This window comes from Dipodomys merriami, unplaced genomic scaffold (assembly GCF_024711535.1).
Source record: "Dipodomys merriami isolate MVZ:Mamm:240054 unplaced genomic scaffold, mDipMer1.0.p SCAF_2, whole genome shotgun sequence".
Lineage (NCBI taxonomy): Eukaryota > Metazoa > Chordata > Mammalia > Rodentia > Heteromyidae > Dipodomys > Dipodomys merriami.
This window is the reverse complement of record NW_027203381.1, coordinates 118,532,114-118,550,374: the sequence shown is the minus strand read 5'-3', so window position 1 is coordinate 118,550,374 and position 18,261 is coordinate 118,532,114. Positions and strand designations below refer to the sequence as shown.

General features: G+C 47.8%; 2 protein-coding genes across 7 annotated transcripts in view; one reads left to right on the top strand and one right to left on the bottom strand.

The window, feature by feature from the left end:
• Sh3bgr (SH3 domain binding glutamate rich protein) overlaps positions 1–9,963 on the bottom strand; it is a 31,598-nt gene extending 21,635 nt beyond the window's left edge. For 3 of the 4 annotated variants that reach the window (XM_070030704.1, XM_070030706.1, XM_070030705.1), the window contains exons 1-2: positions 9,824–9,963; positions 3,499–3,684 (exon numbers count right to left, since the gene is read on the bottom strand). In XM_070030704.1, the coding sequence (XP_069886805.1) occupies positions 3,499–3,684; positions 9,824–9,868 (231 nt within the window). In that variant the 5' untranslated portion in view covers positions 9,869–9,963. The other variant, XM_070030707.1, reaches the window with a different exon arrangement.
• A 6,329-nt stretch (positions 9,964–16,292) lies between these two features.
• Positions 16,293–18,261, top strand: part of Lca5l (lebercilin LCA5 like) — a 29,981-nt gene continuing 28,012 nt past the window's right edge. Inside the window, exon 1 of one of the 3 annotated variants that reach the window (XM_070030699.1) lies at positions 16,293–16,478. The gene's annotated coding sequence lies outside the window, so the exon portion shown is untranslated. Of the gene's footprint in view, positions 16,524–16,846; positions 17,005–18,261 lie in introns of those variants that run through there. The other 2 variants (XM_070030700.1, XM_070030703.1) reach the window with 2 other exon arrangements.

Sequence of the window (18,261 nt, the reverse complement as noted above, 5' to 3'; positions counted from 1 at the left end):
GCTGGGCCTGGCTTCCCCTCTGGTGTCCCCTTTCTCTGTCTCACAGTTGTCTTCCATGGCTCCCAGGATAATATCTTCATCTGTCGCGCACAGAGCAGAAGGAGCTCAAACTGCCGGCAACAGTGAGATGGCATCCAATCCCCTCACTACCTGCCCTACTGCCTTCACCAGCATGCATGCCCGATCGTTCACCAAGAATCCCTACGAGCCGGAGGGGAGACTGGAGAAACAGTGACTGCCTTGTACTCATCTACTGACTACACTTTTGCCATTTCACGCCTGACATATCCTTCACAACTTTTGGGTTAACTTTTTTTTTTTTTTTGTCAGTTGTGGGTCTTGAACTCTGGGCCTGGGCGCTGTCCCTCAACTCTTCAGCTCAAGGCAAGCGCTCTACCACTTGAGCCACAGCGCCACTTCCAGTTTTCTGAGTAGTTTATTGGAGATGAGAGTCTCATGGACTTTCCTGCCCAGGCTGGCTTTGAACAGCAATCCTCAGATCTCAGCCTCCTCAGTAGCTAGGATGACAGGTGTGAGCCACCTGCACGCCCACCTCTTTTGGGTTGACTTTTAAAATATGGGACCATGAGCCAATCCTCAGTCTCTTTCTGGGAACAAATTCTCTGCATCAATAATGTACTTTAGTTAAGGGCATACCATGGATTGAAAACAAAGAAAAAAAAAAAAAGAAGTTTAAGGAAGCTTCTTACTACTAATATAAACAGCTCTGAGATGGGTTGGTTAGCTCATGGTTTCACTTATACTCAACTGGTCCCATTGCTCTGAGCCTCTGGCAAAGTGGCACACAAGTGCCTAGGAAACTAAGAAAGGGGAAGGGAGGGCCACATCTCCTTCAAGGCCACACCCCTAGTGAGGCTCCGCCTCTTAAAATGTCTACCACCTCCCAACAGCTTCATGCTGAAGATGCAGCCTTGAACAAATGGGCCTTTGATGGGCATTGCAATTCAGACACTAGTAGCTACGAGCACCTTGATGAAGACAACTGAAAAAATTTTAAAACAGTTAAACATAAAGTAACTTGTAAAATCATTAGATCCATACTTGTACTCAAAAACTACATCTTTTTTTTTTTTTTTTTTTTTTTGGGTCCGGTCGTGGGGCCTGAACTCTGGGCCTGGGCACTGTCCCTCAGCTCTTCAGCTTAAGGCTAGCGCTCTTCCACTTGAGCCACAGCACCACTTCCAGCTTTTTTCTTTTTGCTTATGTGGTGCTGGGGAATTGAACCCAGGGCCTCAGGCATGCAAGGCAAGCGCTCTACCACTGAGCCACCTTCCCAGCCCCTCAAAAACTACATCTTAAAAACAGAAATGACTAGTTGAGAAAACTTTTATTTCTCCACAACTGAATGAAAAGAAAAAATAGTATCACAAAATACACTGAGATTTTTATTTTTGTTTTTTGCTTGTTTGTCATGGGGCTTGAACTCTGGGCCTGGGCGCTGCCTCTGAGCTCTTCAGCTCAAAGCCAGCACTCTACCGCTTGAGCCACTTCCGGTTTTCTAGTGGTTTATTGGAGATAAGAGTCTCACAGATATTCCTGCCCAGGCTGGCTTTGAACCTCGATCCTCAGATCTCAGCCTCTTGAGTAGCTGAGATTACAGACATGAGCCACCGGTGAGTGCCCGGCAGATTTTTATTTGTGTGTGTGTGTGTGTGTGTGTGTGCACACAGTATACACTACACAGGCAAGGCCAGGCTTAGGAATGTTGACCACTTAGGAATGCTGAGTCCTGGGCATCCGGGGAGTCCTGTGAGACACCCCTGAAGGCAGCCTGACCCCGGGAAGATGGCTGCTGGGCAGGTCAGAGAAGAGGGAGCACTGTCCACCCACTTAGATCCTCTTCCATGTGCATTTTTTCAATGATTGAAAAAAATGATTTTAGAAGAAATAAAAACAAAATCCCTCAGGCTGGGAAAGTGGCTCAGTGGTAGAGTGCTTGCCTTGTATGCATGAGGCCCTGGGTTCGATTCCTCAGCACCACATAAGCAAAAAGCCGGAAGTGGCGCTGTGGCTCAAGTGGTAGAGCGCTAGCCTTGAGCTGAAGAGCTGAGGGACAGCACCCAGGCCCAGAGTTCAGGCCCCATGACCGGACCAAAAAAAAAAAAAAGACAGGTGTAGGTGTAGGGGTGTGTGTGTATGTGTACACAAATACTAGGGCTTGTGCTCCCGGGTTTTGCACTTGTGGCAGGTGCTTAGCCATTGAAGCCACATTTCCTCATTTAGCTCTTTGCTGGTTAATTGGAAATGGAGAGTCTCTCAAAGATCTGCCTGCCCAGACTGGCTCCAAACAGTGACTCTCAGATTTCAGCCTCCTGAGCAGCCAGGATTATAGGCGTGAGTCACTGATGATGACAGGTTCTCTAGATGAAATGCCTAATAATACAGCAAACACACACCAAAGAAGCAGCCACTGTGCATGGTGAGAACAGGAAGCTTTCAGGACAACCCAAGTAGCAGCACACCTACTGCCCGCCTCAGAGAAACGGCCCAGCGTGTTAAACACGCAATTAGCGTGTTAAACGGCCAGGTAGCTCAGGTGGTCCTTGTGATAATTTCCACTTCTCATTCTAAAACTCTGTTATAGTCAAATGGTTCAGAGGTTTTTAAGCAAATGACATAAAATTGCACAAATTTAATGTGTCTACATTTATGCAGATTAGCCTTTACAAAAGTGAAAAGTTGCCAGGCGTGGGTGGCTCACGCCTGTAATCTTAGCTACTCAGGAGGCTGAGATCTGAAGATCAGGATTCAAAGCCAGCCCAGGCAGGAAAGTCCATGCGACGCTTATCTCCAATAAGCCATCAGAAAACCGGAAGTGGCGCTGTGGCTCAAGTGGTGGAGTGCTAGCCTTGAACAAAAATGCTCAGGGACAGTGCCCTGGTCCCAAGTTCAAGCCCCAAGATGGACAAAAAAAAAAAGTAAAAAGTTAGTCAGGCTTAGGCCTGTAATCCTAGCTACTCAGGAGGCTGAGATCTGCGGATCGCAATTCAAAGCAAGGCCAGGCAGAAAAGTCCATGAGACTCTTACCTCCAATTAACCACTAGAAAACCAGAAGTAGAGCTGTGGCTTAAAGTGGTAAAGTGCTAGCCTTGAACAAAAGAGCTCAGGACAGTGACCAGGCCCTGAGCTCAAACGCCACCACTGACCAAAAAAAAAAAAAAAAAAGTGAGAACTTATCATGAAGCTCTTCAGCAAAGTTGAATAGATTTCCTTTCTCACACAATGCCTATCTTGTTTCAACAAGTAACCTCTAATTCTTCAAAAACAAAAGAAGGAATCTAGAATAATCCAATCCAATTCAATCCACAGCACCACTTTCCAGGTCTGAGGAACTCCTTACTCACAATGTATCCAAGCAGCTACTAGAAAGCAGAAACCCAGCGACAGCCGGTGAACCGCCTCAGACGCTGCCTCAAACCACGCTGATAAACACACAGTGCTGTGGACACAGTGGCTCTCCACACGGCCAGCACTCACCCCACAGTACTGCTCCTCATTGAAGATCTGGGGAGGCAAGGGGATCCCATTCTGAGGTTTTTTCTCTCCAGGAACATTCTCCCTCATCCACTTCCGGTTGTCTTCATCTCCAGCTATGTCTAACTCCTTGAAGTCAATTTTATTAGCTTCCAAAAATCCCACCACTTCCTGCTGCTTCTTCCTAATCTGGTGGAGAGGAGACACAAAGAATTATATAATCAGTTTTAGAGAAAGTTTGGGCCGACAGTTACAGAAATCAAATCCTTTATCAAGCCAAGCAATACATCTGAGACAAAGTATATTATCTGGGCATGTGTGCTCATGTGCACATGTGTGTGCATGTGTACATCAGTGTGTGCGTGTGTGTGTGTGTGTGTGTGTGTGTGTGTGTGTGTGTGTGTGTGTGTGTGTATGCAGATCCTGGGGCTTGAAATCAGGGCCTGGGTATTGTCCTGAGCTTAATTTTTGGCTTTTTGGTAGTTATTTGGACATCAGAATCTCACAGACTTTCCTGCCTGGGCTGGCTTCAAGCTGTTGTTCTTAGATCTCAGCCTCCTGAGTAGCTAGGATTACAGGTGTGACCTGGCTTATTTATGTTATCTTTTTTTTTTTTTTTTTTTTTTTGGTCCGGTCGTGGGGCCTGAACTCTGGGCCTGGGCGCTGTCCCTCAGCTCTTCAGCTCAAGGCTAGCGCTCTACCACTTGAGTCACAGCGCCACTTCCGTTTTTTTTCTTTTTTGCTTATGTGGTGCTGAGGAATTGAACCCAGGGTCTCATGCATGCAAGGCAAGCACTCTACCACTGAGCCACCTTCCCAGCCCTATTTATGTTATCTTTAAGAAGTTGAACAAGAGGCTTCAATCCAGTGTGTCAGTTTGTGAGTACAAAGCATCTTTGTGGATGCCATTTCCCTCACTCTTCTCCTCCATCTCCCTCAGCCCCATGCAGTCCCTCAATTTGGCTGCTCCATCTTCACATAGGTACACTGAATATTAAGGCGGCATTCTCCCACCCTTCCACTCTCCTACCCACCCCACCCCTTGACCTCACCTCCTGCACACACACATGTTCCAGCTTCCTGGTAGTCACTGGTTAGACTATAAATTAGTTGTTCAAAGGAGTTAGGTCATTAGAATCCTCCTCTGCATAACATAAATGAGTCAATAAACCACAAATAATTGTGTAAAGTATGCAAAGAAGGGAAAAAACAAAATCACAACTTTAAAGTATTGCACCTTATAATCTATTATTATAAAGGGTGATTTTTTAAAATCTGAGATGTATTTATCAATGACCTTTAAAGCATTATAAAATCAGTATTATTAAAATAGAGAGGTTCCCTAACATCTGTCAAAGAAAGTACTTAAAAATACTTTGAAAGTGCTTTGAAATACTTTAAATTCAAAGGTTTAATAGGCAATAACAGTAAAGATGAATTTGTAAGGAAGAAGAGCTATGGCTGGGAGGAGAGGAAGAACCAGTTTTTTAGTGGCTTACTGGAGATAAAAGTCTTGTGGGCACCAGTGGCTCACGCCTGTCATCCTAGCTACTCAGGAGGCTGAGATCTGAGGATCGCGTTTTAAAGCCAGCCTGGGCAGGAAAGTCCATGAGACTCTTATCTCCAATAAACCACTAGAAAACAAGAAGTGGCGCTGTGACTCAAGAGGTAGAGTGCTTGCCTTGAGCTGAAGAGCTCTGGGACAGTGTCCAGGCCCACAGTTCAAGTCCCACGACTGACCAAAAACAAAAAGTCTCAACAGACTTTACTGTCCAGACTGGCTTTGAACTGTGATCCTCAGATCTCAGCCTCCTGAGTAGCGAGGATGACAGGAGTGAGCCACTGGTACCTGTGAGATTTTTATCCCACAGTTTCTTAATGGATAAAGGTCCCCGTTAGTCCCGGCTTCTGCTTTGTCTTGGGAATGGATGGGGAAGCCCCAGGTGAAGCAACCACCCGATGCCCCACGCTGGGCTCAGGGCTGCTTCTCAACCCCAACACTGCAAAATAGAACACCTGCTGGCTCCCGGACTCCCTGACCACACCGCCCTGGCCCACGGGGCTGGCCGAGCACTAGGCCATGCTGGGCTGCAGCGGAGGAGCACGAAGGGCCTCGGGGTCATGTCCAGAGGAAGGAGGATGGCGGAGGGGAACATGAGCGCACCTGGCAGACACTGTCTCCTTTGCCATCTGATAAGCTTCCTGCAGTGTGGGAGCCCTTGTCCCCCCCAAAATCCCTCCCTTGGTGGGAATTTGGTCAACAAGCTCATAGGACCCTCCCAAATGCAGCTACTGTGCACGTGGCTTCCTGGGCCTCCAGAGCTCACCTCCTGCATGGCTCAGGAGCAAGGCCTGCCGAGATCCCTCTCCCCACCTCCTCCAGCCCCTTGCCACATCCCGGGGTCATGGCGCAGGCTGCCATCGCCCTCCAAGACTGGGACATACCACAAATCTGGGTTACTGTTGGAAGCCTTCGAGCTCAGGAGAGGCTGGGCAAACCATGTTTTCCATGTTATTTAGTCCTAAGAGCGGTCTGTTCTCTGTCCCGGCCCGGGTCAGCTAATGTGTCTGAGGGCAGCACCTCCAGCGTATTGTCGAGTACAGTTAGGAGCCTTTCCAGCTGAGGTCGCCGCACAGCAGTAAAAGTAGGCCACCTGCAGGTCACTCATGACCTGTGTTTCTGCCCTGGCTCGGCTGGTGGCTTTCTGAGCAAGGACTCCCCACGTGCTTGGTAATGCCATGTCTTCCTCGCGGGACGCTGATGAGAGCTGAGGGAGAAGCTGCCACGTGCTGGCAGGTTCCCAGCATGCTATCTCGCACGGCCACACCAGGCATGCCAGGTCCGTGGGGGTTAGGGAGCTGTTGCTGGTTCCCATGAGAGCCTCATGGAACTCTCCATCCTCCTGCCTTGTGTGCCCAGGGCTGGCACCAAACCCAGCTCACCAGGTAGGTGTTCATGTCATGATTTTTTTTTGGGGGGGGGGGGGCGGGGAGAGAAGGGTTAGTTGTAAGGCTTGAACCAAGGACTTAGGCACTGTGCCTGAGCTCTTTTGCTCAAGGCTAGTGGAGCCACAGCTCCACTTCTGGTTTTCTGGTGGTTAATTGGAGATAGGAGTCTCACAGACTTTCCTGCCCGGGCTGGCTCTCTGAACCATGATCCTCAGATCTCAGTCTCCTGAGTTGCTAAATTTACAGGTATGAGCCACCAGCACCCAGATTTCTCATCATGATTTTTAATTAACAAAATGAAAGCTCCAATTAAGTCGTGATCTTCCAAGACTGACCTCTACATCAATCTAATTCATAAGCCACATTTTGCTGGGTGTGGTGGCTCATGCCTATAACCACAGCTTCTCTAGAGGCTGAGAATGATCTGGTCGTTCACTAAGATCCAACCATCCTCAGTGAACTACCAGATTCAAGCGAGCCAATCTCAACAATAGGTTGGGACCAGTAACTGTGTGTACAACTTGTCATCCCAGATACTTGGGAAGTATTAATAGGAGGATTTGGGCCAGCCTCGCATGTGCAAAATACAAGACTCTATTCAAAACACAGCTAAAGTAAAAAAATAAAAGGAGAAGTTGGGGAGAAGGGACATGACTCAAATGATAGAGCTCCCGCCTGGCAAAGTGAGGACCTGAGTTCAAACCCCAGTTCTGAAGGAGGAAGAAAAAAAAAAAGGCTACTTGTTTACACTCTCGTCCCAACTGAAAAACCAGTGGTTCCAGAAGAGTCAGCCGTAAAGATGCAGTTCCCTCCCTGTCCCCACGCCCCACCAGAAGACACCCACCTGATCTTTCTCCCTGTGGTCTGTGAACCCAAAGTCCTCCAGAACGTGGCAAAGAAGGCCACAGCTCTCGGGGGTCATCCCAGATAAACACCCTGTACTGAGTAGTCCCTCAGCTGTTTCCCACCCCCCACAGCAGCCGGAATGCCCTCAGGGAGGAGGACAAGGCTTGAGCAAGAATTCCCTTCTGAAATATGGAGACCCAAGAAGCAAAGTTGGGGTGGGGGGTTGCTCTGCAGGACACAGTCAACATGAAGCTGCTCCAGGGCTTTTCTGCCAAGAAGCTTTGGAGGGTATGCCTTCTGTCTTTGCAGTAAGGCAGACTCTTTTCCATTTATGTGGGTTTACACAAGCTTCTGACACAAAATCATCACAGATCTAGATCCACTCAAACCACCTTAGCCAGTAATCATAGTAACTGACAGGAGCATGAGAGCACCTGCAATACCGATTGGTACTAATTAGCTAATAATTGTCATAAAATCATAGTAGTAGCTAATACTAATGAATGGTAGTTAGTGATCATAAGCTTAACTAGCAGCCATGGCACTTTGTGAGCCTGGTTAAAAACCTGCCACTACACTGGGCACCCAAGCATGTTATTTCAGAAGCCCTCATGTCAACGCTATGAGGTGGGGACTATTCTTATCCTCATTTTACAGACAAAGAAATTGAGGCTTGGCAAGGTGAAATACCATTCCAAGGTCAGAGCGTTACCCAGGGTGCTGAAGCATCTGCTTAGCGATGCTTTTCCAGCTCAGCTTTTCCAACATCTAGGATGAATGGCAACCCCTCCATTTCCCCAAGGCTAACTAAATCCCACTTCCAAATGCCCAGGATGTGGGCAAGCAAGTAAGCCAGAGGAATCTGTAAACATAGCCCTTGTCTTCTGCCTGTGTACAGCCTCACAGGGTAGGCCTCCAGCCTGTATAATGAGTGGCAAGGAAAGGTTTGGGGCCTTGACATTAACATATTTTCCAGCCTGCTAGCACCATGTTCACTTTACACACACAGGTATTTGTCATCTAAATTACACAAAAGTGTACTCTTGAGCTGGAGACATAACAGTAATAGTACCTTAGCTAGCAGATATGAGGCCCTGGGTTTGAACCCCAGCACAGCGAAAACAAACAAAAAGTACCACAGATCTAATGAGCATTTTCTGCAGTCATTCACAGCGAGGTCAGATGTATGCATGGCACTTACTTTTTTTTTTGTCAGTCATGGGGCTTGAACTCTAGGCCTGGGCGCTGTTCCTCAGCTCTTCAGGCTCAAGGCTGGTGCTCTACCACTTGAGCTACAGAGCCACTTCCAGTTTTCTGGTGGTTAATTAGAAATAAGTCTCATGGACTTTACTGCACAGGCTGGCTTTGAACCGAGATCCTCAGATCTCAGCCTCCTGAGTAGCTAGGATTACAGACGTGAGCCACCGATGCCCAGCTGGCATTTACATTTTGCTCATCTTTCCTTGCGCAACTGACCCAGAGCTCAGTGAAGCCATCATTGGTCTGGCTGTGATGGCAGGGACTCGGGAAACCCCCTGAAATTCTGGGGCTGGGACAGTGGGCAGGTGGTGGTTAAGGCTGGTGTGGGGCCAGTGCAATCTGAGATCCTCCAAGAACTCGATATAAAAGGAAACAGACTCCTCTCTGGTGTCTAACTCTGGGGAGTCACAGACTGTTTTCTTTCCACAGCCTTCCCAATTTCTGCTAAAATGCTGACCAACACATCACACCTAGACAGACAGTACAGAATCAAGCCTGTAACCAGAGCCTGAATCATTTTCAAGGGAGAAATTGCTCTGTGGCATTAGCCTTCCTTGTAGGGCAGGTTTCCACCGCATGGTGAAGGGCTTTCTAGCCCTTTGTTCTCAAGGAAGTCTGAGAAAGCAATGTGGACGCTGGCCTTTCCTTGCTATGTTTTGGGCTGCTTGAATTCCTACAACTTAAAGCTGTGGCCTCAGAGATGTTGGGTCTCACCACTGTGACACCATTTTCTTCAAATCATAAATAGTACTATAACTAGCTTTGTTGCATCTTCTGCATGGCTAATCACACTCACAAAAAATAATATCCAGAAACCATTCAGCTGTCTAGTCCATCCCACCCAAAAGGGGTTTCACAAAGTTTTATATATTCCCAATTGTAAATAGGTCTGTCCTGCAGAATGAACGGCAGGAAGAAAAACCAGTCCATCATTCTTTTTTTTCTCCAGTCCATAATTCTATGACATATTCAACACAACACAAATCACATCAGAAAACAAAACAAAACTCTAGCACTGGCTTACTTCCTTCCCAGAAGCCTCTCTCAGACCCCACCTGTGGGGATTACGCATTTGTTCATGCTCTTCTCAACACCATGAAAACAAACACAGAAAGTCAAAGGCATACACGCTCACTAGAGTTCAATTGACTTACGTGCAAAATAGAATCAAAGCCCACACTTGGCCATCCTGGCTGCTTCAACTCTGCAACTCTTGAGTTATCCAGAAAATTGCCTGGGAAGCAAAAGCCCCACACACGCACCAGACACCTACCGCTATGGAGCCGGACGACGTGGCCACAAACACTTTGATAACCATTTCGACAGTCAGAAGGAGGGCTCCCCCCAACACACCCCTGTGAGGGAACGCGGCGCTAGACAAATCCCGACAGGGACACCCAGTGCCAGATGAGAGCTGGCTGCCGCCCAGGGCTGCGCTCCTGCCCCTCCCCTCCAACGTAAAGAGAGGGGCACACGGGCATCTCGGGCGTCCCCTCCAATGCCCGGGAATATTTTGGGATCGGTCAGGAATGTATTTGATTGGTTGATAAAAGCAGCCCTGGACACTTTCCCTTATCACTTTAAATGCCTGACAACAGTCCCTAAAAGGCCAGGCCTCGAAGCGCACCAATCAGAGGACCGCAGAGAGATGCCTGGGGACAGAGAGGTGGGGCCTGGAGAAAGGGAGAAAAGAAGCTGGGAGCTGCCAGAAAAGTCCAGAAAATGCCACCTACATCCAAGAGGAGGCTGGCTTTTGGCAAACAAAAGGAGTTGGCCACAAGAGGACTTGTTTTAAAGATTTTCTGGAAGATTGTTTTACAAGTCAGTGAACTGTCAGACATTAGAAATCTTTCTGCCCCCGCTGGGCCAGGTGCACTGACATCTCAGCCTGGGCAGGAAATAGCAGCCGGCTTCTCACAGAAGCCTGCAACAAGCAAATGACCTTCCTTACTTTCTTTTCTTGAATTTGTTATTAGCACAAACTAATTGTACAAGGGGTTCTGTTGTGACATTTACATATATGCAAATAACATAATTAGATCAAATTCACCCTAGAAAAAGCACTCATTACCTTACTCATGTAACTGTAACTCCTCTGTACAGTATTTTACAATAAAAAACATTAAATTCACCCTATGTGGCCTTCTCTATTCTAAAGACATAGTAGGAGGAGATGATAAACTAGATGATAGGACTGTCCCAGTTTATCTACATAGGCAATTTGAATTGTTAAAAAAAAATAGTCAAGTGTAGGCTGGAACATAATTGACTAGTGAAATGCTTGCCTAGTATGCAGAAGACCCTAGTTCTATTCCTAGCAGCTCAAAAAAAAAAAAGAAAGAAAAAGAAAAAAGAAGACTCAGAAGAACACAAATGCTAGCAAAGAAAGCAAACCAAGTACCAGCAATGGCTCACTCCTATAATCCTTGCTACTCATGAGGCTGATCTGAGGACCACAGTTCCAAGCCAGCCCAAGCAGACAAATCCAAGGGAATCTTATCTCCACTTAATCAGCAAAAAGCCAGAAGTAGAGCTGTGGCTCAAGTGGTAGAGTGCCATCCTTGAGCCAAAAACTGAGCTAATGTTAGGCCCTGAATTCAAGCCTGACTACTAGCATGCATGTGCATGCATGCGTGCACACACACACACACACACACACACACACACACACACACACACAAACCATGGCAAATTGCCACCCATACTCCACCAATGGGTTTTATAACAAAGCCTTCTTCTGGTCCCATGACACCCACCCTACTCCCTTTTTTAATCTTAAGTTGTCTTCTAAGCTGTGTCAGTCTCTGAGACAGGAGGATCAGGAGTTCTAGGCCAGCCTGGGCTACACAGCCAGATGCCTGGTACTCATCATGGAGCAGGGAGTACCTCTCAGATTTCTGCACCTGTCTCTTTTTCCCAATGCCAGGGTTCTGAGGCCCACCCCCTTCCTGCTCAGGTATGTGCCTATGAGGAGAAAGGGCACCCAGCACTTACAAGAAAGTTCACTTGGCTCCCAAGTGAATTCACTTGTCACAAGACAAGATTTAACTATGGGCTCAGCCTGTAAAGTTAGCTACCAAAACTAGGTCCTTTGTGAAACCAATGAGAGCATAAGATCCTGAGTTCAAGCCCAGTATCACACACACACACACACACACACACACACACACACACACACACACACACACTCACACACACACACACTCACACACACACACACACACTCACACACACACTCACACCCCTCTAGACATAGTTCCTAATGGCTCTGCAAAGTGATAACAAATTACAGCTGAATTTTTATGTTCTCTAGAGAATAAACATTCCTGTCCTAGAGGATAAGCATGTTCTTTGAGCTGATAAGGCACATACCTTGCGAGTGTGAGGTCCTGAATTCAGACCAGAACCACTGATGAAATAATGATGATGATGATGAATTTGAAAATAAGAGAACACTGGCTTCAACCATGAGATCCTCTGATCTGCCATCTGCAGGACTCAGGGAGAAACAGAATTCCTACTAAAACCATTGCGTGGCAGCTCTGCCTTGTTCTACATGAACCTCTCTAATCCATCCCAGCCGAACACTGGGTTCCGACGCTCAGTGAAGACACAGACATGGAGGCGATGGGAACAGTAAATATCCAAGACTCAACCCCCTCTCCTGCTCTCACACCCTCCCACAGACGCTCCTGAGACATCATCCTCAGACCCCTAACGCTCTCACAATGAACTAGTTTTTTCAGAAGTTTCTTTTCTTAAATATGACCATAAAAAGTTGCCAATTAGGAATTTGAAAACTCAAGCTGAAGAACTCCTTTTAATGTATTACATTGACACTAAGGAGTTGCAAGAGAACAGGGATAACAAACATTCCACATGAGCCTTAAAATAAAGCTCAATAAATCTCTGTCAAGCAGGCTCCTGTGGCTCACGCCTGTAATCCTACTTGCTCAGGAGGCTGAGATTTGAGGATCATGGTAAGAAGCTAGACTGAGCAGGAAAGTCTATAAAACTCTCCACTTAACCAGCAAAAAGCCAGAAATGGAACTGTAGCCTAAGTGGCAGAGTGTCATTACTTTTTTTCAAATTCTTTATTGTGATTAATTACATAATTTTCCAAATTTCACAGTATTGTGGGATAGTGATGCTTAGTTAAAGTTACAAACACATTCTAACTTTCATGGGGCAAATTGTCTGTCATGGTCTATAACATTTATGAGTTCTATGAGCTTTGCAATACAGTTATTTCTTCCACACTGGGTGACATGTACCTTTCTTTTGTTTTGCATAGCATCAGCTGTTCCCTTTTCCCCACTTGTTCCCTCACTCAGATAGCTGCCATTGTGTTGCTTAGTTCATTTTGATCAATGTCCAGTGCAGCTGATGGGTCCCACTGTTGTATGTTTTTCCTGATTCCCTCTAGTTCTGTGCCAGCCTCCTGGTTTCCCTCCAGAGTGCACATATATACCATATATGTGATCAGCATATAAGGTTATTTAGTAGTGATTCAACTGGATGAGTGGAAGTCCTTTGTTTCTTAAGTCTTGTTAGTTTTGTCATATCACCTTACATTTTGGATTTAACATCCACTTATCAGGGAGACCATGTGCCGTTTGTCTCTTTGCTCTTGGCTTACCTCACTCAACATGATTTCTTCTAGCTCCATCCATTTCCCTGTAAATGCCATTATTTTGTCATTTCTAATGGCTGCATAATATTCCATTGTGTAGAGATATCACAATTTTTGGGTCCATTCATCTGTGGTGGGACATCTGAGTTGTTTCCATATCCTGGCTATCGTGAACAGTGCTGCAATAAACATGGAGGTGCATGTGTCCTTGTATACTGGTTCCTGTTGTTCAGGATAGATGGTATGACTGGGTCATAAGGGAAGCCAATATTTAGCTGAGGACCCTCCAGACTGCTTTCCAAAGTGGTTGTATAAGTGTACACATAGTGTCATTACTGAGCAAAAAAGCTAAAGGCCCGTGTCCTAGGCCCTAAGTTCAAGCCCCAATATCAGCGCACACATGCACACACACATACACACACACACACACACACACACACACACACATACACACACACAGATTTCTGACAAAATCCAGTTCAGAGAGAGGGAAGCTGTGTAATCTAGTAAATATGGGAGGGAGGGGCTTTGGGATATCTGTTTAACATCTCCAGTGCATGTGTTTACATCAAATAACATCTACTAATTTGTCCTAATTTTGATTATAGAAGTATGAGGGATTGACCAAAAAAACTTCGTAGAGATTCCCTTAAGACAAATTATTTCAGATATTACATTTTTATTTACAAGACTTTATGAGTGCCCTAAAATGACAAATATGTTATTAGTATACAGAATCATGTGATTACCGTAGTAACTCTGGTGGGCCAAATGTTCCCAAAAATTCAGAACCCCTCTGCATGTAAGCTTATTTGAAAATGGGGCCTTTGGGCTGGGAAGGTGGCTCAGTGGTAGAGTGCTTGCCTTGAGTTCGATTCCTCAGCACCACATAAGCAAAAAGAAAAAAGCCGGAAGTGGGACTGTGGCTCAAGCGGTAGAGCACTAGCCTTGGGCTAAAGAGCTGAGGAACAGCGCCCAGGCCCAGAGTTCAGAGTTCAGGCCTCACGATGGGACCCAAAAAAAAAAAAAAGAAAAGAAGAGAAAATGAGGCCTTTGCAGATGCAATGAGGGGATCTTGGGATGAATTATGATGAGAAGACAGAGACATGTAAAGAAGCGCACCATTGGGAATAAGGGCATGACTGGTGCACAGAAGCTGCTTTTGCTGAAGGCACAAACTCCCCACTTGGGCCTGCCAATATTCAAAAGCATCCTTGCATCCATTTTGTATCTGTCCTTGCTCTGAGCCATTCTCTCTGCAGTCACCCTGCAGCCACCTTGGAATCCAGGAAGGCCACGGTGGATGGTCACATCTTGTTACAGGACTCCAAACCACTCATCCAGACCACAATGCCTTTCTCACGGTGACCAGGGACTGCCTGACCACAACCATACCAAACAACCAAATCACACCTGTGACCAAGACAGTGCAATAATTAGGTACCTCTCCTGTCCCCAACCCCAATTTTAACCTATTTTAACCTAAAGCTCAGGTACTGCATAGTAAATCTCCTTTCTCTGACCTTGAACCACCACTTGTCTCTTCATTTAGCAGACCAAGGAGAGTGCCCACACCTGATAGGTAGAACCCTGGAGCTGGGCCTCTGGCCTGGAACTCCCCACTACAGTGGCCAACTGGAGTAATGCTGCTGTCAAGCCAAGAAATGCCAGGAACCTATCAGAAGCTGGAAAAGGAAAAGACAAATTCTAAGATCCTTCAGAGGATGACGGACTTGCAGATACTTTGTGAAAATACTTGCAGCCTCCAGAACTGTGAGATCATAAATCTGTACTTTCCTAAGCCACCAGGGCTGTGGTAATTTGTTAAGAGCATCCCCAGAACACCAGCCCAGAGAAATAAAGGTGCAGAATTATGGTTCTCCTCATGATGGAGCTGAGCACCATAATTACTGAGTTACTTCAGCCGCCCACCTAAGGGCCTCTTCCTCGTCCACATTCCACACCTGGAGGTCATGAAGCCCTGGGTTGCATCCTGAGCACCTCAAAACAAACAAGCAAATGTAGTGCGGGCAGGCTGGTGGTGCACATTTGCAATGCCAGCATTTGACAGGAAAAGACAAAAGATTCCAAGTTCAAGCCAGCTTGGGTACACAGCTTGGGGACTACTCTGTCTTCAAAGACAAGCAAAACAACACAACCACAAAGCAGGAAAAAGTAAATCAGAAAATAAGCTCAAGAGTCACTGAAGACACAGACCAAGGAAGGGAATACAATGGAAAGATGCCAAGCTTTTTGACATGGAGCCAACACGTCATTAAAAATCATCTGGATATGGTTGAACCACTACCAAATATCCCCATGCTGCTGATCACATATATGGTATATAACATGTGAGCACCGTTATATATTACAGACTGTGTTAGACAATTTGCTCCAGGAAAGTTAGAATGAACTTGTGACTTTAAACGAGCATCATTATTCCACAATACTGTGAATTACCGGAAATTAAGTAATCACTTAATCACAATCAAAAAAAAAAAAAAAAGAACCTTGGGGAAGGGAGGGAGGGAGGGGATGGTAGGGGGAAAACAATGGAGGGGGTACCAATGTTCAAGAGGAAGTGTACTCATTACCTCAATCATGTAACTGTAACCCTCTGTATAGTATCTTTACAATACAAAAATTTAAAAAAAAAATCATCTGGATGAACTTTAACTGTCCTCTGTCCTTGCAGTCCATCTCTAAACTCTCTAGGCCCAAACACGCACGTATTACAGTATTTGTGTAATAAAATCCTGTTTCCGCAAAGAAAACTCATGTATGCAAAGGCCACAGGAGCACTCTGCCCTGGGTCCCCCACTTCCCAGGCAGGGCCAGAGGGCTGAGAGTAGGGGGAACCAGCGCCCAGCAAAGTGGGACACACACAAACTTCTCACCCTGAGCCTAGAGACACGAGTTCAAGGTCCCGCTGGACCTGGGCCTGCGCCGGCCCCTCCCCGCCGCGGCGTCAGCGCCCCCCCAAGGCGCATGCGCGCGCCAGCCGCCTGTCCCAGGAGGCCCCGCGCGTGGTTCCCATGGAAACGCCTCGGCATTTCCCTCCTCCCCGCCCCCGCCCCGCAGGCCCGGGGTCGGCGCCGCCGCGGGAGCCGCGCGGCGAGCAGGTAACGGCCCGTGTGCCGCCTGCCGCCGCCCGCCCGCCGCCCGCCGCCCGCCGTCCCGATTCGGACCCCGCGGCAGCCTTGGCCACCGCCGCCAGCCGAAGTATTTGAGGGCCTCCGGAGGCCGAGTCCCTCGGCGCCTTCTCGGGCCTCGCGCCGGGCGCGCAGCACCGCTGGTAACGTAGCCGGGCGCCCGCCGAGCCGTCCGCGACGCGCGGCCGGTGAGGGCCGCCTCCCTGGGGAAGGCCGGGGGGCCGGGCCCGCCGCCAGGGGCGCCCGCCGAGGCCCGCGCCGCCGCGTCCGGTGCGGGGCCCTGTGACCTTGGCGCCGACCTTGGCGCTTTGCCCCGCACCGGCGCAGCCTGGCACTCGGCCCCCGTCCCCGCGTGTGTCAGCCGCCGCCGAGGCCCGGCCCGGCCCGGCCGGACGAGACCGCGAGCTCCACACGTATCCACACACGCAGCCCAGGCCCGTTCCCGGAAGGCCAGGCCCAGGGGCCCCGCTCCCCGTGACCCGCACCGCGCCCCCCTCCCCGCGCCGGAATTCCATCACCTTCCTAGTGTACCCTAAGTTCCCCCTCCGGCCCCCGCCCCAACCCCGTCACTGCCCTGGCGGCTTGAGTAATTGCAGTGACCTAATTGTTTCCTCCTTGGGCCAAGATGGTCGTGCAGTTTCCCTTCCTCTGTGACTTCGGAGCACTAAGGTGTGAGTGTGTTTAATAAAAGGATGGGTTGCATGGATGTTACACTCCCCACAGATAAAAGCCCAACGGTACCTTCAGCGCACCCTTTTGAGAATTTCAGCTCATAGATGAGATGACATAACACATTTATTCACAAGCTAAAGATTGAGAAATGCCGTCTGGCTTTGCTGGGCCCAAATAGGCCAGTGTCCCTGGAACAGAACTTGGGCAAGAACTTGAAAATCGATTGTACCGAAGAACAGAAAAATCCAGAACCAAGCCGGGCGCCCGTGGCTCACGCCTGTCATCCTAGCTACTCAGGAGGCTGAGATCTGAGGATCACGGTTCAAAGCCAGCCCGGGCAGGAAAGTCCTTGAAACTCTTATCTCCAATTAACGACCAGAAAAAAAAAAAAAACGGAAGTGGCGCTGTAGCTGAAGTGGTAGAGCGCTAGCTAGCCTTGAGCTGAAGAGCTGAGGGACAGCGCCAGACTCAAGAGTTCAAGCAGCACGGCCGACAAAAAAAAATCCAGAACCATCTTTCCAAGGGAGAGAAAGGAGTCACGTGGGAACTTAAGCTCTGTTCTCTACTGTTTGTTTTTTTGTGTTTTAGACAAGTTCTGGAAGAGGCCAATTGAAATGAAACCAATGACCCTCCCAGTGGTGCTCATTTTGATGGTGCCTCAGTGTTAAAACACTAGTCACCCTTGCAGTCTTTAAAAAGAGACAAAGAAAAGCACCCCTGAACCAGGCACAGATGGCCGATACCTATAATCCTAGCTACTAAGATCTGAGGATCAGGGTGCAGTCAGTCCAGGCAGGAAAGTCTTAATTCCAGAGTCTTAATTCCAGTTAACTGCCCAAAGGCCAGTAGAGCTGCAACTCAAGTGGTAGAGAACCAGCCTTCAGGGAAAAAAAAGAAAAAAAGCTAAGGGACAGCACCTGGGCCATGAGTTCCCCAGTTCAGGCACAAAAATAAAGGGAAAGTATTTGGGTTTTTTTTTCCCCCCTATTAACTAAAATTTCAGTCCACAAAGTAACAGAAGGGCTTGCTGCAACTTTCTGAGGTCAGTAGAGGTCAAAGATCATAAAGCTCCACTCAAATTTGAGCTCCCATTTCCTCCCCCTTGTGCTCTCAATTTGCAGGGTAGTGATAACATGCCAGGTTGGAAATCCAGATGTCCAGCCCGCAAGGCCCACCTCATCTGTAGCCATCTTCCTCCCATCCAAGGCCTTTCTCCCCACACCCTGAATCCCGTCTCTTCCTGCTGTTCAAACC